The sequence below is a fragment of the Semicossyphus pulcher genome, unplaced genomic scaffold, assembly GCF_022749685.1.
Source record: "Semicossyphus pulcher isolate SPU_LCO1_2020_fin unplaced genomic scaffold, fSemPul1.0.p SCAF_4, whole genome shotgun sequence".
NCBI classification, from domain to species: Eukaryota; Metazoa; Chordata; class Actinopteri; order Labriformes; family Labridae; genus Semicossyphus; species Semicossyphus pulcher.
Window position 1 is genome coordinate 5,022,510 of NW_027211715.1, and position 24,979 is coordinate 5,047,488.

Below are 24,979 nucleotides of genomic sequence, written 5' to 3' on the forward strand. Positions count from 1 at the left end.
CAACAGTCAAGGAGGAATAACCTATCTCATGTTGTTCGCTGGCGATACTAAAGATAGAGTCCTTTTCCTTTTTGATAGCTTGCCTGTTGCTGATAAAGCAGCTGTATTCTGCACATAGACTGCATATAAGAACACTTGGTGCCTTAAACCTGCATTCTTTGTAATGGCCAGCAGGGGGCGAGTCTACTGCTGGTAAATCAAGTCTGATTTAATGGAAGTGAAAGAGAAAATGACTACACTACTTTACACTCAACTTATTACCTCAGTGAACATTTTCCTAATGAGATTTTGGTCTTAGTTACTAGTTTCAAGTCTTTGTCAATACAGCATGATGTTTATTATGCTAACACAGCAACCTGTAAACCTGTACAGAGATGTAGCAATACTAATCCAATCCCTCAAAGAATATGAACACTTCTGTCTTCAAACAAACAAGATGGCATCAGTGAAAATGCTAAAATAGATGCTTAAAAACATTGTCCTACAGACGGGTGACGTCAAGGGGGCCACTGACCCTTACACAAACTCTATGACGTTGGTTAGCTTAGCTAGGCTAGTTAAAGTTAGTTTACGTCTTTAAGGTGTTCACGGCATCCTAGTCTGTAACTTGTGAATGTGTTTGATGTTGTTCACTGCCTTATCGATAGAGGGGCATTAAGCTAGCAAGTGTTGCCAAATTAGAGACAGACATGCCGGCACTCTTTGGGGGGAATTCACTAAGCATGGATTGCAGTCACTCATAGCACCATAGATTGCGCACCATTTGCATTCGCTTTCTGCCACGTCTTAAGGTCTGATTCACAAAGCAAATTGAGTTAATGATATTGAAGCGCCAACACGCCCATAAAGTTTTGCAGATCTGTGCAGTTTGCTCTTGCTTTGTGTCTGATTGTGAAGAGGAGCTGTCATGCACGCGCTTTCAAGCACACTGACGAAGCTCAACTCCGTCCACAATCAATGATGAGCAGGGAGAGGAGGGGGCAGCGCTTTCAACAGTTTATTTTAAAGTCCAGACTCGACAGGTGTTGATGACAGCTGGACAACTGAGCAGGCCAAAGATTTCAGATGAAACTGCCTCTTGGCTGCCGAAACTGTAATTTAGCTTAAGCAGATAAAACCTAGATAGTTTGTGAGGCCTGATTTAGCAAGTAATCTGCTCCCTGCCTGCGCAGATCTCTTAATGTTATTACTGAGCTGCTTTAGGAACACTTAATCAACCAAACTTAAACCTTCCAGTAAAGACTAAACCAAAGAGTTTCCAAAAATGAGCTAAAAGATGGACTGATAACTGGTAATAAATGTTATTTTTTTATATAAATCTGGTGAGCAGAGGATATCAGTGAAGGCCAGACAGGCTTGGTGGCTGATATCTGAGTTGCCCACCAGTTTCTTGAGGAGCGGCTGTCTGAGTGGCTCTCTGGAGTTCACCCACAGACGCTCAGGAGCAGCGTTCCTGGACATCACCTGACGGTTCACGTCCTTTGTGGGCTGCCTACAGGATCAAGGAAACAAGACAGATATTCCTGCTGCTGTTCCAGTGAACATTTTAGAGCTGATCAGCTTTTAAAGCCCATTTCTGATTACCTGAAGTACTCAAGGGAAAACTCTTTCAGCGTGAAAGGAGCTAATCTCTCCATTGTTCCTGTTTCCTTCATGGTTGCCTGTATGATGTTCATCCTCTGGTTGGGGGACAAGTTGAGGAGGCTCTGAAAGAGAGAAACTGCTTTTAATACTCCCAACGTTCTGCAAACTATAGCTCCTATAAGTGGGATGTGTCTTTGATATCCACCTACCATGATCTCATTGGAGGGTTTGCTGAGTGTCGGCAGGATTGAGATGGCGTCAGTGGGGACGGCTCCTGTTTTTTTGCTGCTCTCCTTTTGGCCCTTGATCCAGCCGCGTTGCAGAGGAAACTCATCGTCTTTGATTATAATAATGAGCTCCCCTCTCTTGAAGCTGAGCAATGTGGGATCATCTGTAGAAGAATGGCAGACAACATGGTGTCAGCCAGCAGAAATGACTCACAAAGACATATTCAGCTATGAAAAGAAAAATCAATCCTCAGACCGTGTCTGTCGGCTTCCCTCAGAGTCACAGCGTACTGAGATCTCTCCGTCAGCCCGCTCAGGAACATCGTAATCAGCTCCGCCATGTCCCCGGCTGTGCTTCCACTCAGAGTGAAGTCTCCTTTCAGGGTCAGAAGGCTCACAGCCTGGCCGGACGCTTTACCCTCCCTGGTTAGGCAGCAAAGCAGAATTAAGTAACTCCACTTTAGCATGATTCTACCGCGATGTAAACCTGCCTCCTCCGCCTCTCGTTCTGTCTCTACCTGACGGTGTTGACTCCGGTCAGCTCGGGGAAGGAGAGCTCCAGCAGCCTCTTTTCTCTCTCATCCAGGAAGGTGATGCCGTTCCAGTTTATGGCCACGATGAATTTCTTCTTTGCCAACGCAGGACCTGAAACAAACATCCGTGAGAGTGCAAGCACCAATTAATCACAACATTACAGGTTATTAGTCACCAAATCATCTTCAAAGTGCCACCAATGGGTCAAAAATTCAATGATATTCAAATAACAATGACACAAACACAAAAAGAGAGTTTGGCATTCTTCTCAATTAATAACGAGCAATTAACCTATTATGAAAAAATTCTGAGACAATTTTTTTCTCTGTCAGTCAAGTAATAATTCCTGCACCAGATCGCTTCATAAAAAGTTTGACTAGATAAGAAAGGTGTTACGGTATGTAACTTGGGGAATGCGCCTCGCGTTTTTTCCGCTCTGTGCGCCTCGAGTTTTTGAGGAAACACTCGCTCCTCGAGTTGAAAAAACCTTCAACTCAAAGCAGAAAAGCGCCCGACATCATTGCTGTTTTTCTTAAATTGTCTAATTGGATGAATGTAGAGGCGGGCCTTCTGTCACTTCACAATATAACGGTTAGGCACTAACAGCGAACTGACAGCTAATGATTTGGTGGTTGCCTTAACAAGAGTAGAAAAAAAAGGCACAGCGAGCCGCCCTTTTTTTTTATCGTAGGCTTCAACACAAAAAAGGGCAGTGTGGCACGCCTCGCGTTTTACAGCCTGCAAAAGCTTTCTGTCTGATCGGGCCCGTAGACAGTATTACTACAATATCTTACCAGCATGTTAGTGATGCGGGAGTCATGAGTCAATCAATCAAAATGAATGACTCTTTTTACTGACTTGGGAGTCCTGAGTCCTCATCTCCACTAACTTGTTCACCGACTCACCCGTCCTACCCGCCACTAGCCACTGCAAACTGCGAATTTGAGGAGAGACTGCCGTATAAGCCTCGCCCAGTGAGAAAAAACAACCATTTTGGCGCTTGTTTCAACTCAATGCTCGCTCCCACAGTCCTCGCCCTGAGCTGAAGGTCTGACTCGAGGTACATGAATGACTCACTGAATCACTTTCTCACTCAGTATCCGCTGTCGCAACACAGCAGGGCACGAAAGCACTTTTTCCGCACACAATCATCGGAAAAACGGACGTCACAAAAACGAGTGAGTCATTTCCCTTCCAACGAAATGACTCGCTTTACTATCAGCGATTGATCAATTAACTCCAAAAATAATCAGAGGGTCTATAAGAGCAGCATGATTCAATTTAATCTCCATTAATGTTAGCGGAGTGCTAAACTGGAAGTTAGCCCGATCGGGCGACAGAAGTCTCTAGTGCTCCTGCTTGGGCCGGTTGGGGATTCAAACTGACTTGTGTGACTGGAAAACACGACTCTCTTTGTGACTCACACAAACTCGAGTTAGTAAGAAGAGTCGAACCTCCCATCTCTACAGCATGTTATCAGTTATGCAGTAAAACACGGTCACCAAAGATATTTCACTGCATATTTAATCTGTTTAGGGAAACACCTACTGTGTCGGGGAGTATGAGCTCATTCTAATTACAATTTGGAAGGAAGGGAGAAATGTTGCTGGTGGCCCACTTATTCACTCTTAACCAGCAGCATCATTGGAGCCTTAACCCCAGTGGTGTAGTGTGTCTATAAAAAGCCTTGTATATTCCAGCCTGACACAGATACAAAAGCAGCTAATTCCTCAAAGAGGGGGCTGGTTAAAAATCAGCTTCACTGCTTATCATTCATACGAGGCTGTCTGTATATTGCAGACGAAGCTGGAGAAATGTATGTGTTGGCGTGACAAGCAGTGAGTAACACCCTCAGGGCAAGAGAGAATGTGGTGGACGTGAGGTCACATAGATGTTAAACATTGACCTTTAGCCACCAAAATCAAATCGGGTAATCGTTGAGTACAAGAGGACGCTTGTGCCAAATGTGGAGATATTCCCTCCAGGCGTTCCTGAGATATCCCGTTTACACGAAGGAGATGGAAGAAGACACGGTCAGACAAGAACATAAAGCCTGCAACCACGGCCATCCCCAGATCAGAGGGAACGACAGTGATGCAATGGTGATGAAGAACCACCTACAACTGTTGGATGGTCTAATGAAGGAGCATCATGTATAGCAAGTAATAAAATAATATAAAACTCTGGAGGGAGAGCTTTAGAAGATTGTGGCCGGGTCTAATACTTCCACTACAAGGACGTCCTTTTACATTCACATAAGTTTGAATCCTTCTGTCACGTGTGACTCAGACACATCAGAGTGTTTTACAGCAGCTTTTTCTTTTTATCATGCTCTTTCAACTAGATACATAGACGGCTAACTATTTCCTTATGTGTTTTTTCCTTAAATATCCTGCACCTGTTTTTGTTAAAATCACCCCACCTGCATCACAGCACCTGACCAAGCCTCTCCCCCAACAGTATGAAGCCTCAGACCTGTCACTCTGTCTTCTTTCCCACCAAACCGAGAAGAACAAAGAAACCACCATGTGAGTTGCAAATGGACTTTGACCTTGGTTAATTCTTGTTCTGTTGATGTACCATGCATTATTTGAAATATGTAACACTTTGTTTTATGTTTACTTTGTTTGGTTACCTTTGTATTTACCTTGTTTATCGAAGAGTGAAATACCAAAGAAGATGCAGTAATGATGTAAGTTTAAGCAAATTCAGAAGCTACCTTAAAGGAGCTGTAAAAGGCAGCTGTCAGTCAAAGCTGGTGTTCTCTGTAATCGATAGAAGCAATAATATTTGAAATTGGCGGCATAGCTGTGGAGAAAGTTGTACAAACAGCTCGTGGTTTCACCCATTCTACATTCCTACATCACCAAGCGTGCATTGTGCCCCTCCCTCTGAAAGGAACGACCCAGCGAGAGACAATGGAGTGAAATAAGCTGCAGGCAATGGCTCAGAACATAATCCGAAATATAAAAATCAAATAAAAAATCTTCAGGTCTGCAGTCTACATGTCAAACCTAACAATTCTGAACGAGACACGAGGCATCGGAGGCGGGCCTCCTAGATTGAGGAAGTGTAGTTTAGCGAGCTCCCTGGCTTTTCCAGGGCCCATTGGTGAAGCGGATAGCGTCCTCCAAAGGCACAGAGCGAAAAAAAATGTCTACCATAATGGCATTAGCTCCCAATAATAGCATGATAGGACTGAGGTTGAAAATCGGTGAACTGGCCCTTTAAGATTATTATTATTTGTTTAACATTTAAAAGATTTGTGATATTTCCTTGTGTAATTTTTTTGTACATAGATAAAATCATCCAAATCCATATTAACAACCAACCTTGAACCTGTAAATCTGCAACCGCAATATTTGAACTGAACTGAATCCAGTGTTTAAATGCGCAAACAACATCAGATGTTTTCTGAACAACAACAACAATATCAAGCAATAATATCATGGCCTTTTCAGTTTCATTTATTAGGTACATGCTCTGAAGGAAGAAGTGAAACTGGAACTGGGAGGTGGGTCGAATGTGTTTCAGAGGGAGGAAGGAGGGCAGCGGGCTGCTCTAGTACCTTTGTGAGTGTATTCATGTACAGCTCTGCATTATTCAGCCTGTTAGGGTCGTGATGTTACAAAACCAACAGAGATAATGTTTTACAAATGTGTGCCATACATGTTTGTTTTTTTTGTTCTGCCATGATTACAAATACGTAAAATATTTAAAATCAATAAAATGTGCATTAAATTTGTGTTTCTGCAAACCTTTGATATTCAACATTTTCTGATGCACGATTTGGATGTAAGTCTGATGGAGTAATTGTGATAGCTCTTAATGCATTATGCATGTTTTTCTGACGGAGGTGCAGAGTGCTTATTAAAGGGGCAGTAAGCAACAGAAAAAAACTTCTGCCTCTCTGCATTGGTCCGCTACACCAAACACAAACATAACACATGCACGCCATTTTGCAGCTGCTGAGTGCTGCACAGCTGTTGTGCGGTGTCTCTCAGCAGCACCGACACAAGGAGAGAGAGAGAGAGAGAGGAGAGAAGTGCTGTTTATTCCAAAACTACTACTAAAGTTATCATTATAGTTATGATTCTTGGTGTGGACCACCTTTTTACCTCTAGGTGTCGGAGCTTTGTGCTATGTCAGCTGTTACTGTAAGAGCCACCGTCACCTGTCAAGAAGGAACAGGGCAAGCTCTTATCTAGGGCTCTCTTTGTAGCTTCTTTCTCCTCCAAGGTCGTCCTTCTTTTTGCTTCTTGAGCAGTATATGCTGTGCAGGAAATTTACCGCGAGCTGCCATAGCATAAACTAATGTTGCCTACTGTAGCTTTAATGTGTTATCTGGATATACTGTAGCTAACTCTATCTCTATCTCTAAATTATCTTTCCAAGGGATTTCTAATTCTGATCTGATGGGTGTCAGCAGCCTTATAATTATTATTACACTATCATTAAAGCTGTTTCACACACCTAAAGTTATGCAGTTATAATTATTTTTTATATGTATATTTAAAAGCAAAACAGCAGAGAGCTAACCGCTGCTTACCCGACAGTTTGACAACTTCAAAGAACCTGGAGAAGAACATGGGCCACTTCTGTCGGGCGTAGTCGACCGTCTCCCCCTTCGCTGAATCTGTCTTCTGTCTTGAACTCACATATGAACCCTGATGTCATTTAAAAGAAATACAAATCAGCATCACGCCAACTAAATGCCATTTTTAGAGCTTTGTTCCGTCCAGCTATGTGTGACTGACCTGAGCATGAGCAGTGCTGACCATCTGCACCCACTTGGCCTCTGACTTGGCCTCCAGCAAAGTGTTGTTGATGCAGTCCTGCACAGCTTCCTTCGCATGCTCTGGCGTGCTGTCTGAGCCGTGCTGGATGTATAAATGTTTCGCAACAAGTTCGACAATATCATCCTCCTGTGAAAGAAAAAAATGTGAGTTTCACATCAGACAATAAAGGCATAATGTAAGATGACTGTATAAGTATGATCCCCACCTTGTCACTCTGGTACTCCCCAAACTTCAGACCGTGGATGATCTGTTTGTAGATGAGGTCTGTGCTGATCTTGTCCTCTTTGCAGTCGTGCCAGGGGGTGAAGATCTCCTTGCGGAAGAAGAGACGCCAGGGAGCGTGCTGCTCCTGCCCACCTCTCCTCTTCACCTCCTGCTCACACTGGGAGATGGCATCCATCACGTGCTCCCGGCCACTGCCCAGAGCCCACACCTACGGGACATGTAAACATTTAAAGATACTGACATCTCAATATACCTACAATTACAACTTTTTGTCTATATTGTGTGGGTTCAAGCATCATCGAGGCATTTGCGTAAACCAGAATCAAGCTGGACCCTATTTACAACCCTAACCCTATTTACAATTAATACCATTAACAAAAACTTTACCTCGCGGAGCACATGACTTGCTACTCTACAGCTGCCTCGTTATGTGTCGGAACCGAACGCACCCTTTAAAACACACCACACAATAACAAAAAGACACTACCCGATCGAGGCAGTGTTACACCATCAGCAACTCCTGTGTTCTGCAAGTACATTACTGTTTTTTTAATATTATGTTGGTTTAATATGCTTTTGCCTTTAATTAACTAACTAACAGTTGAAGATAGACAGGAAGTATGGGGAGTAGAGAGGGGGGGATGACATGCACCAAATGATCGGCAGACCAGGAGTCGAACCTGCGATCAGTGTGTCGAGGACTGCAGCCTCTGCACATGGGGCGCCTGCTCTACCGACTGAGCTGAACAACGCCCCAAATTACTGTTTTTGTCAGTGGAGTCTGGCGGCTATGAAGAGACATTTAACTGCTGTTTCTGGTTAAACAAAGGATCTTACTCTTTGACTAAAGGTCCATCTCTCGTCATTTTGACACCAAATCATGTCAAGGTTTGAAATGTATTTTATTTGCACAGGATGCATGTGTAAGGGAACCTAGCCTAGCAGCATACCACTGCGTCACATGCTGCTCGCCTCTCCGATGCCCCGGTCCGGTCTCACCCCTCACTGCTGCATGAAGTTATTACTATCTATCATAATGCTCATTATCGTAATATACAAAATTATATAGTTTTACATTATAGGGTTGTACATACATTATATCATATTATATTATATTGTATTATGATTATATATCATATCATATTATATACTATATCAAGTGATATTATATTATTATTTGATTGCTTATATGTTATTGTTTTATAGTGTTTTATACAATTCTATTCATACAGTAACATTATACCTATTTATTTATTTATTTACTTATTTATGTTTCTGCCACACATGCCGTATCTCCATCTGTCCAGGATACTCAACACAAACTCAAACTATCATACAACCACACACACACACACACACCTGAGCCAACTTCATTTCTACTCCCGGACTGTTATGATATCAACACATATACGGTCAACTATGACAGTGTTGTTTGTTTGTTTATTGGTTTGTTTTGTTCTTTGTTTTTTTCTCACTCTCACTATCCTAAACTATGTTTATTGTCACGCTATTACACCAATAAAAAATGATTTCCCTTCAAAAGAGAGCTTTTACTGTCATTCACATTCACACGTAGGTCTGGAGATGTCAGTGTTCAGTGAATTTGATAGCAGATCTACTCAGCAGCTACTGTGCAACGAGAATAAAAACACCATAATGTAATTGCGTACCTTTTCATACAAGGCGACATAGAGAGAAAAGCCGAAGGTGTCTTTAAGCTTGATTTTGTTAGAGAGGGCTTGGCAGATCTCTCTGGAGGTAGAAGCCGAGTCAACTGGCAGGTTGATGGAGCGTCCATCCATCAGCTTCACGGTCACAATCATGGGCTTATTTGTCTTGGTCGCCTACAAGAGTACAGAAAACAATGACCGTGTTAATTTTACAGTGATGAGTTACACAAGAACACCTTACAGTTAACGCTGGTGGTATTGAGCCTTACAGAAAGCTGGCAGGGTTAAATCTGTTCAGGTGTTTATAGATTTCTGCTCCCATCTCAGTAAATAAAGGGTCAGAATTTTGTTTGCTGTGCTTACAGTAGAGAAAAAGTACAGTAAATAAAGCTAGGATATAAATCAGTTTTAATTGCTACAATAGCATCTTAAGTTGGTCCTGTTACCTGCAGCTCCAGCCAGGCGGGAGGCTCTCCTCTCATTCCGTTTAGTCCTGTGCGTCGCAGCCTCTCGGCGCAGTAGGAAGCATAATCTCCAGGAGCGAAACGGATGAAACTTTGCAGGTACTGTAAAATAAGAGATACGAAAAGAGAAGAAGAACATCACATCATGTGGCATGCTATCTATGAGACTGAAGCAGCCGGTACAAGTGTGCTACTCACCTTTGTGAAGCGCTCACTCGGAGGGAAAATGCCCAGACAGAGGGACAGCAGGATCCAACCACGGAAGTAGCTGTTACGATTGTTGTTATCCTGCAGTTGCTTGCAGATCTGACAGTAAATCTCATCTCTGGGCAGAAAACAGACAAATGTTGTTTTGACAGAGAGTAAAAAAAGAGTTTTGTACGTATTTAAAGTTGTAATCTCGAATATTTTCATTTAAATAATAAATGTCTGTTCAGTCTCTATCTATCACCGAATGAGGTAACACAATGGTGATTGAGTCTATGGCCCACTGATGAGAGCCTTTGCATTTGCAGTATTACAGACTGGCTGTCTGTGGCAACTTTCGTGGAAAAAATCCCAAGCGGCGCCCAGTTAGTGACGCGTTTTCCATCACCCAGCAGTGGTTGGTCTGCCAGAGAGGGTAGGCGGAGCTAAGCAGCTGCTTTTCCGATCTCTGCAAGTGTTGCGAGTAAACAGTAATCTACTATGGCTGAACAAACAAAGAAAAGATGGATGACTACAGATACAACTTCAAAAATAAGTGAAAATCCAAAGAAAAAGAAACAAACTCGACGCTCAGATGAAGCAAACAGTCTGAAAAGGAAAGCGACCGTCAGCGAGGAAAATCAAGAGATACAACCGTGACAAAGGGAGCCAACCGTGGACGTCACACATGCAACACTGTCTGGATATCTGAGAAGTGTGCTCCCGCAATTACCGTTTTTTTGCCATAGGTGACGCCAAAAAGAACAAAACTGAGCTCTTCAACATTAGCACTTAATAAATAAAGCTTCTGTTACCTCAGGTCACGTCTGACAATAGCGTATCCAACAATGATGTGGAGTTTTTCGAAAGACGTCAGCGGCCGGTCCAGGGTGGGCCCTTCTCCAGTCATAACGTCACTGTCCTCCTGCACAGTCTGCAGGGTGGGGGGCTTGGACACTTCAGTCAGATCATCCGACTATAAGCAAAAACATGAAATCTCAATCGAGGCCTTACAAAGTATGACATCAGACCTGCACACAGCACTGCAGGCAGCTTACCTCCTCCATGATGATCGAGGGTTTCCTCAGGGCGGAGGTGGATTTTGGGATTCCGATTTCTTGAACTGTGGATGCTTTTCTGTTTCTGGACAGCAGGTCAGTGAATGTGGACCCCTTCCTTGCTCGAGGGCTTCCTTCTGGCACCGTGTACACCTTCGGGTTTTGAGCTGTCTCGGGCACAGCAGAGGGCTTCCTGGTTCTTGTCAGAAGGTCGGTGAAAATGGAAGTCTTCCTGTTTGGTACTGGCTCCTCCTGGACTGTGGGTGGCTTTTTATTCCTCAGCACCCTCTAAAACAGTCAGGATTGTTTTAAAAAATAAACACGGTTCATCTTAAAATCAGGTAATATTCATAAAGTCCGAGCTTTGTGAGGCCGTTTACCTGATCCAGGCCAACCATGTGGCTGAGACGTCTGTCCTTTCTGGAGATCAGGTCTTGCGGCAGGAAGCGTTCCTGTGGGGAGCTTACTTGAGCTCTGGCCTGTTTCCTTGGCTCAGGAAGGTCTCCCATGAACCTCAGGATGATCCACCACACTGTCAGTGAAGCCTAGTGATAACATAACAGAATCACCATAATAAGTCAATCATGAGATATTCCTCATATAGGAACAGTTGAAATGATGAATTAAAGCAGTCTTAAAGAAGCACCAGGACATCTCCTTCATCTTCATGGTACAGCAGGGGCTGCCGAAGCCTCTGGCGAATGTTGGAGGGAGTTGCTGCACCCTGGAAGTACATGGAGGCAAATTTGGAGAAGGAGTACTCGTCCAGGTCATCGAAGTCTTCTTTAGGAAGAGCTTCCGCCATGGGGAGGTCGTCGATGTCTATCTCCTCCGTAATCATCCCCTCAAATTTCTGAAAACAGATGCATTCAGTGTCAGACTCTTACTGATTGTATAAGAAAAACAATATGTACAATACTTTTGGTTCCCAACCTCAAATCCCACAGGTGCTTGTCCCTCCTGCCCTCCAACTGTTCCAGGCACGAGGAACTCAAACATTTTTTCCACCTGGTCTGTGATGTTGTCAACCTGAGCGTCGGACTCGTTCTCTTTCTTCTGCCTCAGCACTTCCTCCAAGTGTTTCTGTTTCTCCATGAGGGCCCTCTGCTCTGCTTCTTTGTCTTTAGCAGTGAGGTAAAGCTGAAAGAACGTACAAGGAAATCAGTAATAAAAAAAACCTTGCCTGCCTGACAAATGTATTTTACTACCTGATTAGGTACACAACCAAAACAACACATTCCATCATCATCTGTCTGCTTTTAAACTGCAGTGTACTGAGGACAGGCTGAACAACACGTTTTCAGATTGGCAGGTTTGAGACGTCACAAACCTAAGGAGCCAATCCCGTTAATGGACGGAGTGACACTATGCATATCATAATGTGTAACCTATGGCAACCACAGCGGCGATGTGCCAGCTGTAACCGTCATCGTAATTTTTGCAAACTCACTACTGACTACTAACGTGAACATTACCATAAAGGTCTGTTCAGTCACTATCTATCACCGAATGAGGTAACACAATGGTGACTGAGCCTATGGCCCGCTGATGAAAGCCTTTGCATTTGCAGTGTTACAGACTGGGTGTCTGTGGCGACATTCGTAGAAAAAATCACAAGCGGCGCCCAGTTAGTGACGCGTTTTCCATCAGCCAGCAGTGGTTGGTCTGCCAGAGAGGGTAGGCGGAGCTAAGTGGCTGCACCTCCAGTTTGTATAAGCATTGCGAGTAAACAGTAATCTACTATGGCTGAACAAACAAAGAAAAGATGGATGACTACAGAACCAACTTCAAAAATAAGGGAAAATCCAAAAAAAAGAGAGAGTTAGAACTGTAACAAAGGGAGCCAGCCATAGCTGTTGGTTAAAATGGGAAGAGTGCTCTCAAGAGCACAAAAATTGAAATCTTAAAAATTCTATTTTTAAGTAATTGATAATCGTTAAGTATGAATCTAAAAAGAATGGATTAATTGTTTTGAATTTTAAGTGAAAGTAAAGGGTCGAAATAAAGCTGAAGAACAAATAACTGAAGAAATGAATAAACAGTTCAAATAGACAGCTGGTGGTGTTCAATGAAGTGTACTTGTGTTCATCTGAAAAGGAAGTCGGAGTATGTGTGACAAGAACAGAATGGCTTCCACTGTAGCTGAAAAAACTGGCAGGACCTTCTTTTACAATAGTCACCCAGAAAGGGTTCTCCATAGTTCTTTACTTACATCTCTTTTCTTCTTTTTGAGAGCTTTTCTTGCCAGTGCTCCCCTGGTGTGAGCCTGCAGGAGGATCACAGCGTTTCTCTTGCGCTTCCATTCCTTCCTGGCCAGGTATCCTCTGATCTGGGTCTGCAGCACGAGGGCGGCCTCCCGCTTCCTCTTATACTGGAAGTGAAGTTGGCGGGAGCGAACCTGGGCCTGCAGTCTGGCAAAGCCCAGCTGGACCTGGAAATAGAACATAATAAATGGGATTTATTGCATGTCAAGCCGTAATTTTCACTTTGCTTAATAGATTCATCAAACAGTGACTCACCACTTTGTACAGTTTTCTGCCTTTGTGTCCTCTCCAGTATTTCTGAATGACAAGAGCTCCTGCCTTCTTCCTCAGGAATTGTTTCCTTTAGAGGGAATTAAAAATAATAAAGACATTTAGTTCAAAGTCACATGAGCAAAAAAAGACTGGAGCTTTTGTCTCATACCTGTATTTGTAGCCTCTCAGGACCTTTTGGATCAGAAGGGCTTTCTCATTTAGTTCTTTCATTCGCTCCAGCTCAAGCATGGTGTCATGGAAGTCCTGAGAGAGAACAGGAGCACATTTTTGTATTTGGCAGAAAATATTGACATCATGTTTATATTATCATGAACTTGATATCTAATTTGGAAAATAAAGAATTAATCAAATGAGGTGGTTTGAATTTCACTCTGAAATTACCGGTAGGTTAGTCTGCAGGGGGCATGAATCTGTGGACAAAATCTTGAAACATTTTACCCTATGCCTCAAATTTCATCCTCTAGTTGCCAAGTCAATCGACTTACTGCAATTACTAAAGCTAAAAACTATGCTGAATTGAAATTGTTACCATGTTACAATTTTATTTAGCCTCTTGTGTCTTGTCCAAAGTGACGTACATCTGAGAGTTAAGACAACATAAGCAACGATCAAGACAGGAGGGAACAAAGTCAGTAAGAGCCAACAAACAGCTTCAAGTGCGATCAGACACAAGTGCTGACAGGCTGTGCACAGGGTGGTTTTTGTTGTTGTTTTTTTATAATAATCATCATCAGCAACATCAACAAGGTCAATATAGTCGTCGTCATCATCATCATGAATATCCTAATCAACATTAACTACTTCCTCAATGTCATCATCAACAGCATCAATATCATAAAGGTCAGAGGTGTTCATAAAGAGCTGGGTCTTTAGCTTCTTCTTAAAGGTCAAAGGGACTCTGCGGACCGAGTGGAGTTTGGTAGCTCGTTCAACCACCGGGGGACGACTGAGGAGAAGAGTCTAGTTAGAGACTTAGGGCCCTGTTGTGATGGGAGTACCAGGAGCCTTTCATTGGCAGAGCGTAGTGGGCGGGACGGAGTGTAGACCTGGATGAAGACGTTCAGGTAGGCAGGAGACGTTTCTGTTGCTGTTTTGTAAGCGAGCAACAGGGTTTGAATTTAATGCATGCGGCGACTGGGAGCCAGTGGAGGGATATGAACAGCGGAGTGATGTGCTGTTTTTCAAGTTCTGGATCGTCATGCAGGAAGGCCTGCCAGTAGGGAGTTGCAGTAGTCAAAGTGTGATATCACGAGAGCCTGTACCAGCAGGTGTGTTGCATGCTCTGAAAGGTAGGGTCTGATCTTCCTGATGTTGTACAGGGCAAATCAACATGACCGAGCAATCGAGACCACATGAACCTTAAAGGTTAGCTGGTCGTCAATTATGAGGCCAGTGTTCTGGGCAGACTTAGCGGGCATGAGTTCAGCTGGTCCAAGCTAGATATTGATTTCAACTTCATTTTTAGAAGATGAGAAACTTGAATGCACTGTAGGTTTTTGAATTGTGGACACTTGAATTAGCTTTTTTAATGCTAAATATTTCCTTTACAATTTATTAACTTACTTGAAATTACACATATTAAGCTTGATGGTTTCACAGTAAATAATTGTGTTCCAGTGATTTCTTAAAGTTCATTTTGGCTATTACGCTTCATAACATATCCATCACAATAAAAGGCAGCACCTTGAGGAAGATCTTTGTCTTGCCCGTCTTCCAGTCGCCCTCTCCGGTAAGCACAGTTTCACAGATGCTCTCACAGCATTTCTCTTTACTTTCCTGTGAGAGCAAAAAAATCATCATACAAACAACATTTGAAGATGAGAAAGGAGGTATGGATGTTGAGATTAAAACAATCACATTAAAACCTCCGCCTTACTGTTTTGGGGTCACAGAGGGAAGTTTTCAGAAGGACTCGGTATCGATCCAGAAACTCCTGGAACGTGTAGCGCACGGGGTATCCGGCTTTCCTGATCCTGATGGTCTCCATCATTCCAGAGTAACGGAGCTGACGCATGCACAGCTCTCTGTCAAACAGCTGAGACACAGGGTTTACTTGTACCAAACAGTTTAAACCTTTTTCATATTTTTGCTTGAGTCGAAGCAGTTTCTTTTTCTCACCAAGGGCTTCTTGAAGTCATTGGGTTTGATGCAGCGTATGAAGTAGGGCTGGCACACAGTCAGAGTCTTCATCAGGGAATCCAGAGACTGACGGAACTGTCCGGTCAGAGTCGGCACACGCTTTTTGCCATCAGCCGCTTGCTATCAGAAACACAGACAATGCCACATAGTGAAAGTAATCAGGTAGAATAATAGCATCTTTATTTTCCAACTGATTCTAGCTGTGTCTAATAATTAAGGCTGCACTGACCCGAAGGCTGTTGGTGGCCGCGGTGATGACCATCTTGGGGTTGACGCTGCTCTTGACCGTATTGGATGTCAGCTCACTCTGAAACACCTGTTTGAGGAGTTTGTTGTTGGAGGTCTCCATCAGCTGAATCAGATCTGTGCTGAGGGCGTCACGGTTCTTCTCAAGGAAACCTCAACAAAGACAGACACAATAAGAACACCACATTTACATGAAAAATAAGAATAGTTTGTTTAACAGATGTAAAAGTACCTCTTGAATCATAGTAGACAACTCCAGCAAAATGCTGGACTCCAAACTGCGTCTCATAGTTGTTCTTGGGGGGAATATAGATGTCCCCCTTCCCATGAACTGTATTCATCTTTTGGAGCATGGTGGTATCTGTGCCCTGCAATTCAACAAGAGATTAAAAACCTCTTTCTTTGTTACAACTAAATTCATGAGGTACGAGGAGGATACATACCTTGGGAAAGCCGCTCTCCTCATCAATCAGCGCCAGCATGTTCAGAGGTTTGCTGGCTAACAAGTCCAGGGTGCGTTGGTTGTCTTTGTAGTCAATATGCTTCCAAACAATGTTTTCGCGGGCGTACTCATCCTGCTCCAGTTTGAAAACATGCCTGACGAAGAACTGCTGCAGCTGCTCATTGGCATAGTTGATGCACAGTTGCTCAAAACTGCAACAAACAACACAAAAGGAAAAAATAGTATCTTTATAAAACGGCAGCAATAAAGATCTGTTGTTATGAGAGCTGTAGTGAACACCAGCCTGTTTTTGTTGAAGTTCTCAAAGCCGAAGATGTCGAGCAAGCCGATTGACTGTCGGACCTCTTTGGTATCCTCAGATGGTTTGTAAATGGCAGCGTTGATTTTGCCCACAACCCAAATGAAAAGTCTTCCATAAATGGCCTGGATAATTAAAAAAAATAAAATAAAATAAAAAGGTGGTCAGAATATAAATCATTAAAAGTTAAGCGCAAGAGAATATCCAACCAAAACTTCAGTTTATTCTGATTAGTCAAAATAAGGTGTCTGCATTTCTGTTAGCTTGTGCTATGCCGCTTGAGCTTAATGCTAACATATCAAAGCAGCATCCTAGTATTTAGCTAACAGTATTACACAGTTTATCTTAGATCGTTAACATGATGAAATGTAACACATTGTATACTAAATAGTATCATACCAGCATACTAACATTAGCATGCATCTTCACATGTTAAAAGACAGCATGGTAACATGCTAAAGTAGCCTACTAAACATGGCTATTCTGCTACAGTTAACATAATGGGTTTTTAGTATTTTACCTGTACACAAACATTAGCATGCATCCTCACATGTGTAAAATTAGCATGTGAACAAATTCAACATTACGCTGCTAAAGTTATGATAAGAGAATGCTGCATACTAGCATTAGCATTTAGCCGTATAGCTAAAATCATACAACAAAGAGTACGGTCTAGACCTGCTCTTTTTGTAAAGTGTGAGATAACTTTGGTTATGGTTTGGCGCTATATAAATAAAAATTGATTGATTGATTGATTGACTGATTATAACACAGCTTGTTAATAAAATAAAATAAAATGTTATGGGCTGCTAGCATTATCATATTAGTACGCTGCATACTAGCATTAGCATGTACCTTTATAGTTAAAAGATAGCTTGTTAACATGCTAAAATACAAAACATGGCTACTCCGCTAAAGTTACAACATTAGTTTCTTTGTACTTTACCAGCACACCATGATTTGCATGTATCCTCACATGCTAAACGTTAGCATGAGTACATGATTAAATACTAAATGCTGATAACATTTACATATCAGTTTGCTGCTAGCATAAAAATAAAGCTCAAAGCACTGTTGAGCCTGACTGAAAAAAATGAAGCAGAAGTTTGAACTAAGCCTGAAAAAGAGCAGCTAGGGCAATAGTGACAGTCTGAGGAGTCTTAAACACCCCCAGGAAGTGGACCCCAGCTAATGGTGATCCTAAAATATTAAGCAATAAACAGCCACAGTACACCAGGTTAAATGTTAACTTTTTTTGCCTTCAAAAACTCAAACAAGTGTTGATGGATGTTACTTTGACAAAGGCGTCCTTGCCGTCCACAGCCTGGTCAGAGGTCAGAGGTTTGGTCACACTCTCTCTGGTTGTCATGAATGAGCGCTCAGTCAGACTTTTCTCCAGCGCCTTGGGAGCCACCTGAAGTGATGAGACAGAGTCAGTCAGAAGAGGTCTACTCAGCTCCTTTTATTTGTATTGCATGTGAAATAAAACTAAAAATACCTCCATAAGTTGGCTGGCCATGTTGAAATTGGATGATTTGCGGACGTCACAGCCCTCGAGGTTGTTTACTATGGTCGCTGGAATTATGCAAGAACAATATGTTTAATGGCTTGAAAGATGCATTTTACTTTTTATTTCTGGAAATAGTATCAACAGTAAATGCATCCCAATTGTATCTCTGTCCTTACCCTCAAAGTTCACATTGCCCAGGTGAAGTATAGCAGCGAGCAGTTTGGAGATTTCCCAGGAGTCATTCTCTGTGAACATGAGGATCTTCAGAGCTGAGCGGAAGTGGGCGTATTCCCTCACATCATCACGTCCTTCACAGCTGGTGCAGTTACCCTGAAGATATGATCACAGTCGTTTTATGATAAATGTGAACTCTTGGACTTTGATTTTCTGTGATCTACACACGACTCAGTTATCTTCAAAATCTGTGTTTTATCCAAATTGACAGGTTGGCGAGTTATGTCAGTACCATGGTGAGATAGTTGTACTCAGCAGCGTTCCCAAGGGAAAGCATCTTTTTCTGCTCGTCTGACATGCCCATCAGCATGTAGTAAAAGATGTGGTAGTTTCTTTCCTCAGGTGCCTGTACAAATAAACACATGCTCTTTACCACAAGAACATTTCTATTGCATCATATTGCTGCTCTTGCAAATATATAGGGAACCAATCCTCCCACCTGGCGACAAACTCTGGACTTCTCCAGCAGGTACTGCTCAACCCGGGCCCCTTCAATGGCCCCACCCTTGGTGAAGTTGACGTCAATGTACTTCCCAAAACGACTGGAGTTATCATTGCGAACAGTTTTGGCATTCCCAAAGGCTGAGAAGAAAACGTAAAGTGAATCAAAGCTAATGAAGTGAAACAGGGGATCCAGCTGATTATGAAAACAAACTGTAATGTGTGTGTTTTTTTCTCATACCCTCTAAGATGGGGTTTGCTTCAAGAATCTGCTGCTCGATCCAGGAGTGCTGACCGCTGACTGCAGCCAGGAACTGCAGCATGAGCTTGGTGCTCTCAGTCTTCCCTGCACCTGACTCTCCACTGATGGGGAAAAACAAACCAGTAAAAAAACAAGAACATTTTCATCCCAAGTACAAATTAAGATAATTGGATGCTTTGCTTTTTGTCCGAAAAACTGAAAGATAATCAGTCAACTGTAGAAAATAAATAAACCAGCACATCTGAGAAGCATTAAACAGAAAGTTATTGGAAGTTTTACTTTAAAAAGTAATTTATACAAATAAACATTATTCATAATAGTTGCTGATTACTTTTCTGTGAATCAACTAATCAATATTAAATTTAATAATATTTTTGTTGCAGTTTGTCAGCATGATTGTAAAAAAAAAAAAAAGTAGCTACAGGCCTGATTTCATAAAAAAATATTTATCGGCACGGACCAACAACAGATCCAGATCAGACTCATAAACGAGTCATTTAGGACCAGATCTGAATCAGAATCACCCACATGTGTTTTTGGACTCAATCTAGATCCTATCCACGAACAAGAAATTTCGGACCAAATTCTCATTTGACCCGAGACTTGAGAACAGTTAAGTTTGGACTGGATACAGATCAGCTTTTTAAGAAAACAAATTTCAGACTGAATTTAGACTTGACCCATGAACAAGACATTAGGGACTGGATTTGGATCCTACTAACATATAAGTAACAAAAGCAAGTATAAATCTGTTCTATAGACAGCAAGAAAAACTCCAAGGCACTGTGAATAACAACAATAGACAGACAATAAAGGCATTTTAATTGTTTCAAAAGGAAAATGCCATGGAGTTTTTCTTGTTTTCTACATGTATCCCAGTCCAAAGAGCACCTCAAACCTACACTTTTTGGATTTCAGGAAGAGCTCCTTCCTGTATATTTTATATACATGCTATATACATTTAGTGACAAACGTTTCTGATAACAAGCTGCCATGTTCATGATGTATTTTCAATATTGATGTAATATTTTTTTACAGAAGTATGACAATTTAGTGTTTTCTCCTTTTTCACAAATGTATGTTAAATAAGTGAAGTATTTCCATTTCAGAAGTACATTATAGATGCACATCTAAAATGATGACACTTCAGCGAGGTACAACCATTTTTTAACATTACTGTTTTTGTAATATATCCAGAAATAAAAAGTGATGGTGCATATTTGCATATCATAGAGGGCTGGACAATTGGCCTTGGCAGAGGCTGCCGCTCTCCAATTGCTCTTTTAGTTACTTGAATCATCTTAAAAGGGGAACTTCTACAAAAGGGAGTTTTCGTCTGTACAAGTAAAGGTTTAAACTTTATAGGGTCAATCAGGCCCATAACGTTAATCTGCTTCAGTCTCCTGTAATTAGCTAAAAGCACACCTGATGATACAGCATTGGTTCTTCTTGTTGCGGCGCATGTTGAAGAAGCAGCTGTCTGCGATGGCAAAGACGTGTGGCGGCAGTTCACCCAGCCTTCGGTCTGTGTACATGTGCACGTGCTCAGTGGTGTAGATGGGCAGCAGCTGGTAAGGGTTGACCGCCACCAGAATGGAGCCTGTGTATGTCTAAAAACAGAGAGGGATGTTAACGTCCACACACAGAAGCACAACTGACAAATGTGAGCATAAACAAGGCTTCATGGTGTCAATACCACAGCAAGCCAGTGACCCCAGTTTAACACCTACACATGGCAGACATTTTTCTCTGATGCTGTGCTCATGGTAGGAAGCTCAAATACAGTTACTGCTGTACTCCAGGTTTGAACATCATAGGTGAAGGAAATATAAAAAAATGTCTCATATCAAAGCTTCTTGGCTGATTAGCAGTAAAAAAAATAAAAAATCTAGAGGCATATTTCATGTTTAAACTGCTTTGGTAACCCATTAGGTTCAGTTAGTCAACAGCTAACGTTAGCATTCAACCAAGTCCTAGCTAACGCCAACATTACTGTTAGCTAGGAGTTTACTCCTTTCTTATCGTTTAGTATTCAACAACCTCCTGGATAATATTTTTAGATTTAACATTTTTGGCTGCTATATATGTTTTGAAAGGCATACATACCTAGCTAGGGGTAAAATTAGCCATTGAGGGGTTGAATGCTAACATTAGCCATCTATGGAAGCTAATAAGATATCTAATAGGCTATGTAATAGCCATTTCCATTGTCTCGTTTTAGTTGCTGATAAATCTATAAGCAGTGTAAGTATGACATTTTATGAGGTTCCCTACTTTTATATAACTTACAGTGTCAAACACAGCAGTATGACATTAACTCCCTTCCCACCATGAGCGTGATGTCAGAGGGAAATGAGCCGCCATGTGAATATGGTGAATGACCCCCTGATTGGTCATAGCGACAATGCGTGTAATACATGTTCTAAATATGTTTAATTGGATTAAAAAAGTCATGGGTGGATTATAATTATAAAAGATAAAGACAGAGGAATCTTAGTAAGCCGTAGTAAATTTTGCCCCCAGGATAAAGCAGTAGTATATTTAGACAACAAAATGGTCTGATTTATAACTAAAGACACACTGTTGAGCTTTGATGCAGTGACACAGAAACACTGTGACGTTCTTTAAACAGAGGCTCATTCGTCTCTATGGAGACAAACAGCACAGTGATAAACTACAGGGCAAAGTCTAAGATAGAAAGCCATTCACTCTGAGGGAAGACACAGACGAGTAAGCATTTCCATAGCAGGTTATGGACACCATAAAACTAGGCGGATCAGAGTCAAATCCAGGGAACAGAAACCTACATAGATGAGGCCTTCTTTGTGTCGCACCAGCAGGTTCCTGAGGAGCCCGGCCTCGTGGAGATCGCCCAGCCTAATCATGTCCTCTACACCCTTCACAGAGGTGGGGTGCATGGGCCGGATGGTGCCCTCCGTCTTCTTGTTGACCTTGTGCGTCTGTATATGTCGTGAAAGATTTTACATGACATTTCATGTTACACTGATTATCCTGGATGTGATTAAAGCAAACTCTTGCGGGTTTTCTTACCTTTCCTTCATCATCGATCAGCTGGAGCTGTCCAGTGTCGGTCACCTTTACCTCCGCCCCAATCGGCACCCCGACACTGGAGTCCACCCACACAAAATCTCCCTATAGGGAAACCAGATGTCTTAAAAATAATGTCATCCAAAAACAAGCCTAACATTTTTTTAAGGTGGCTTTCTGGGCATTATGATTTAAAAAATATATGAATATATATTAGAAAAATGTTCTTACCTTACTCAAGTGCAGCATTTCAGACTTGTGGATTAGGTCTGTAGAGAAAATGAAACAAAACATGATTGTTATTCAGATTCAGCCCTGTCACACTTATTCTAGTTAAAATACCTGCTACTGAACCAATAATACTGTCAGTTCTGTTTACTAAATACATGTCATTCAGCTTTAGTAGTTTGGATCATGCGTCAGCTTTATATTTACAGCAATATGGTGCAGATGAGATTCAAATCTATTATGAATAAGAACAAATTTAAATGAAGAAGAAGAACAAGTTATTCAGGTAATTCAAATTAAAAAAGGTCAAAATACAAATCACTTTTTTTACAGGAGCATTACTGAATCCGCTCAGCGTATCAGCGACTCTCTTTGAAGACATTACTATTCCTTTTACATCAAAGTCATTCAGAGAAAGCATACTTAACAACATAAAGTGTTTAAACAATAAGGTATTTAGTTATTTATACTCTTACCTGAGAGCACTTGTTTTTGAGGCGGAAGCCCCACTTGCTTCTGCTGCTGAAGGAACTTTGCCTTAAGTGACAATGAAGCAGGAAGCAGGGAGTTTTCCCAGCAAACATCTCTTTATGGCCCTTTGACTTTGCTCCTGCACAGGTAGAGCCACCCAGAGTCACTAACCACCGGACTCAGGACATGTATACACGTAATATCAAGGAAGAGCATTAGTGTCAACTGGTATCACAATAACTCTGTCCTGTTAAATGGCGGATTGTTATCTTACATGATTTAACATGAATTGTGTCAGGCTTAGCTTCACAATAGTTGGCAAGAAGACACACTGCTTCAGTGGTACTTGTTCAACTGTAAACACAATATCTTTCCAATAAAATTATTGCAAAGCAAAATATATCATACATTTTCAGTGGACTTCAGGGTTTCAAATAATTATATTTTCTTTTTCCAGCTGAAAGAAGCTTCGTACAGGACATGGTTACCTTCTAAAAAGCTTTCTTTGCTAACTTTCTTCTTTCAAACATTGAATTTTGATAATCACCTGGCAGCAAATCTGAATTTTAAGGCAACTGAATCAGTGAAAAGTGGATCACCAGTTTTCCTGATCCACAAACACTCATCACAGGTCAAGCACTGCCAACGCACCTGAAGGTAATTATGCTGTAAAAGGAGATAGTAAAGGGGAAACAACTGCGCTCGCTCTGGATATGTGACGTGTGATATTACTGGATAGAACAGCTCATACCATCCATACCAGCTGTACGGTCTGCGATAATATTGACAGATAAAACTGAGCAACAAAGACACGCAGATTTTCAGGAGTGTAACCTCAAAGAAGCCTACATTTTGAGGTTTAACTTACTTAAATTAGTCTTCTGTATATCTGGGCATAAATACAGAGTTATAAAATAGAAATCATTTAATGGGTTTCACTGTAGCTAAATATTTAAGAGGGGGTGTTTACATTTTAAGACATATATAATGTTACAATCTCTCTTTTCCCTCATGTCCAACTCTATCCACTGTTGAATTGAATAAAGACAAAGACCAAAAAAAAAAAAAATCTAGCCCCAGTTACATTGGCGGAATGGTGGGGTGAAGTCGTTCCACATCTGAGGTAGTAACAGAGGCCTAACAGAGGTGTAACCGTCGAAATGGCGTCAGTGCAAACAGCGCCGTGTGTGTGTATGTGAAGCTTGCGCTGTTTGTTTACATGTCAGGCCTTTTGCTTCTGCAACACTGTGTAAAAACATACACTGAGACCCCCAATGCAATCCAGGACCACCATGCAAGAGCTGCACAAAATAAATAAATGTATGAGAAGAAACACTTAACAAGCTAACAAGCCGAGTATGGTGAACATGGACATAAATGCCTGCTTACTAATGCTAAAATAGTTCACTCACTGAAAAAACTGGAGCACAGACTTCTTGAATGGGCTGTTACTACAGTAATCTCACCAAAAGCCATTTTATTCATCTGATATTTGCATGAGAATTCTCCACGAGGCAGCAACAACACTAACGTGACCAAGGTTTCAGTGGTTGAGTTATATAAAAGACCCCAAGTGGCCATTTAAGAAACTGCAGTTTTTGGTACTACTTTCTACGGACCAATTAGTTTGCCTTATTTTGGAAGTAACGTGTCCACTGTTATTAAAATGCTGGCCGAGAACAAAAAAACCTCTTGACCTGGATTAAACAGTCATTGCTTCAGTCCTGGAGGGTGAAGTTAGGAATGAGGAGCCCAGCGAAGAACCTACTCCTCATGCCCCGTTTCCGGCTCCATCACCTACTGTAACCCTGCCAGCTGAAGCTACAGTCATTGCTTCAGTCCTGGAGGGTGAGGTTAGGAATGAGGAGCCCAGCGAAAAACCTGCTCCTCAGATCCTGTTTCCAGCTCCATCACCCGTAACCCTGCCAGCTGAAGCTACAGTCCAGTACCAGAAGCTATGCAGAGAGCAGAGGTGCAGGTGTGTTGGGGGGACTGAAGCAAAGCAAAGTGATCAGATTAAAATAGTTTGTGAATTAAAACGTGAATTAAGGTGAAGAAGAGAATAAAATTAAACTGTGGAAGTAAGAAATAAGTATCTAGAAAGAGGGTAATCCAGACTGAGTAAGTCTACATGTGATGTGCTTCTCACAGAAATCATTGCTATATGCGATGATTACCATGTTATGCTTTCAGCATATTTTTTGAGCATGCAGTACCTTTGAGGTTATTGGTGTGAATGCTGAAGGCATCGTTTCCGAGATATTCCCGTTTTTCCCGGACATTTTGTCCATTCAAATGGATTGTTCAGAAATTCTACATTTCAACCTTTTTCAGCACATTTCAACCTTTTTCAAG

At 41.8% G+C, this 24,979-nt stretch overlaps 1 protein-coding gene across 1 annotated transcript in view; it reads right to left on the reverse strand.

The window, feature by feature from the left end:
- Positions 1-22,174, reverse strand: part of LOC138606879 (unconventional myosin-VIIb) — a 29,902-nt gene extending 7,728 nt beyond the window's left edge. Inside the window, exons 1-36 of the mRNA XM_069679359.1 lie at positions 22,157-22,174; positions 21,929-22,030; positions 21,685-21,837; positions 20,303-20,487; positions 18,857-18,978; positions 18,614-18,756; positions 18,407-18,520; positions 18,117-18,270; positions 17,929-18,005; positions 17,725-17,844; positions 16,416-16,555; positions 16,113-16,323; positions 15,902-16,037; positions 15,653-15,822; positions 15,403-15,543; positions 15,161-15,319; positions 14,968-15,060; positions 13,433-13,527; positions 13,267-13,351; positions 12,960-13,178; positions 11,681-11,887; positions 11,394-11,600; positions 11,128-11,292; positions 10,748-11,035; positions 10,505-10,665; positions 9,702-9,828; positions 9,486-9,605; positions 9,040-9,213; positions 7,350-7,577; positions 7,103-7,270; positions 6,895-7,012; positions 2,330-2,456; positions 2,068-2,234; positions 1,794-1,975; positions 1,585-1,706; positions 1,338-1,492 (exon numbers count right to left, since the gene is read on the reverse strand). Of these exons, the coding sequence (XP_069535460.1) occupies positions 1,338-1,492; positions 1,585-1,706; positions 1,794-1,975; positions 2,068-2,234; positions 2,330-2,456; positions 6,895-7,012; positions 7,103-7,270; positions 7,350-7,577; positions 9,040-9,213; positions 9,486-9,605; positions 9,702-9,828; positions 10,505-10,665; positions 10,748-11,035; positions 11,128-11,292; positions 11,394-11,600; positions 11,681-11,887; positions 12,960-13,178; positions 13,267-13,351; positions 13,433-13,527; positions 14,968-15,060; positions 15,161-15,319; positions 15,403-15,543; positions 15,653-15,822; positions 15,902-16,037; positions 16,113-16,323; positions 16,416-16,555; positions 17,725-17,844; positions 17,929-18,005; positions 18,117-18,270; positions 18,407-18,520; positions 18,614-18,756; positions 18,857-18,978; positions 20,303-20,487; positions 21,685-21,837; positions 21,929-22,030; positions 22,157-22,174 (5,353 nt within the window). The remainder of the gene's footprint in view (positions 1-1,337; positions 1,493-1,584; positions 1,707-1,793; positions 1,976-2,067; positions 2,235-2,329; positions 2,457-6,894; positions 7,013-7,102; positions 7,271-7,349; positions 7,578-9,039; positions 9,214-9,485; positions 9,606-9,701; positions 9,829-10,504; positions 10,666-10,747; positions 11,036-11,127; positions 11,293-11,393; positions 11,601-11,680; positions 11,888-12,959; positions 13,179-13,266; positions 13,352-13,432; positions 13,528-14,967; positions 15,061-15,160; positions 15,320-15,402; positions 15,544-15,652; positions 15,823-15,901; positions 16,038-16,112; positions 16,324-16,415; positions 16,556-17,724; positions 17,845-17,928; positions 18,006-18,116; positions 18,271-18,406; positions 18,521-18,613; positions 18,757-18,856; positions 18,979-20,302; positions 20,488-21,684; positions 21,838-21,928; positions 22,031-22,156) is intronic.
- Positions 22,175-24,979: the final 2,805 nt, after the last annotated feature.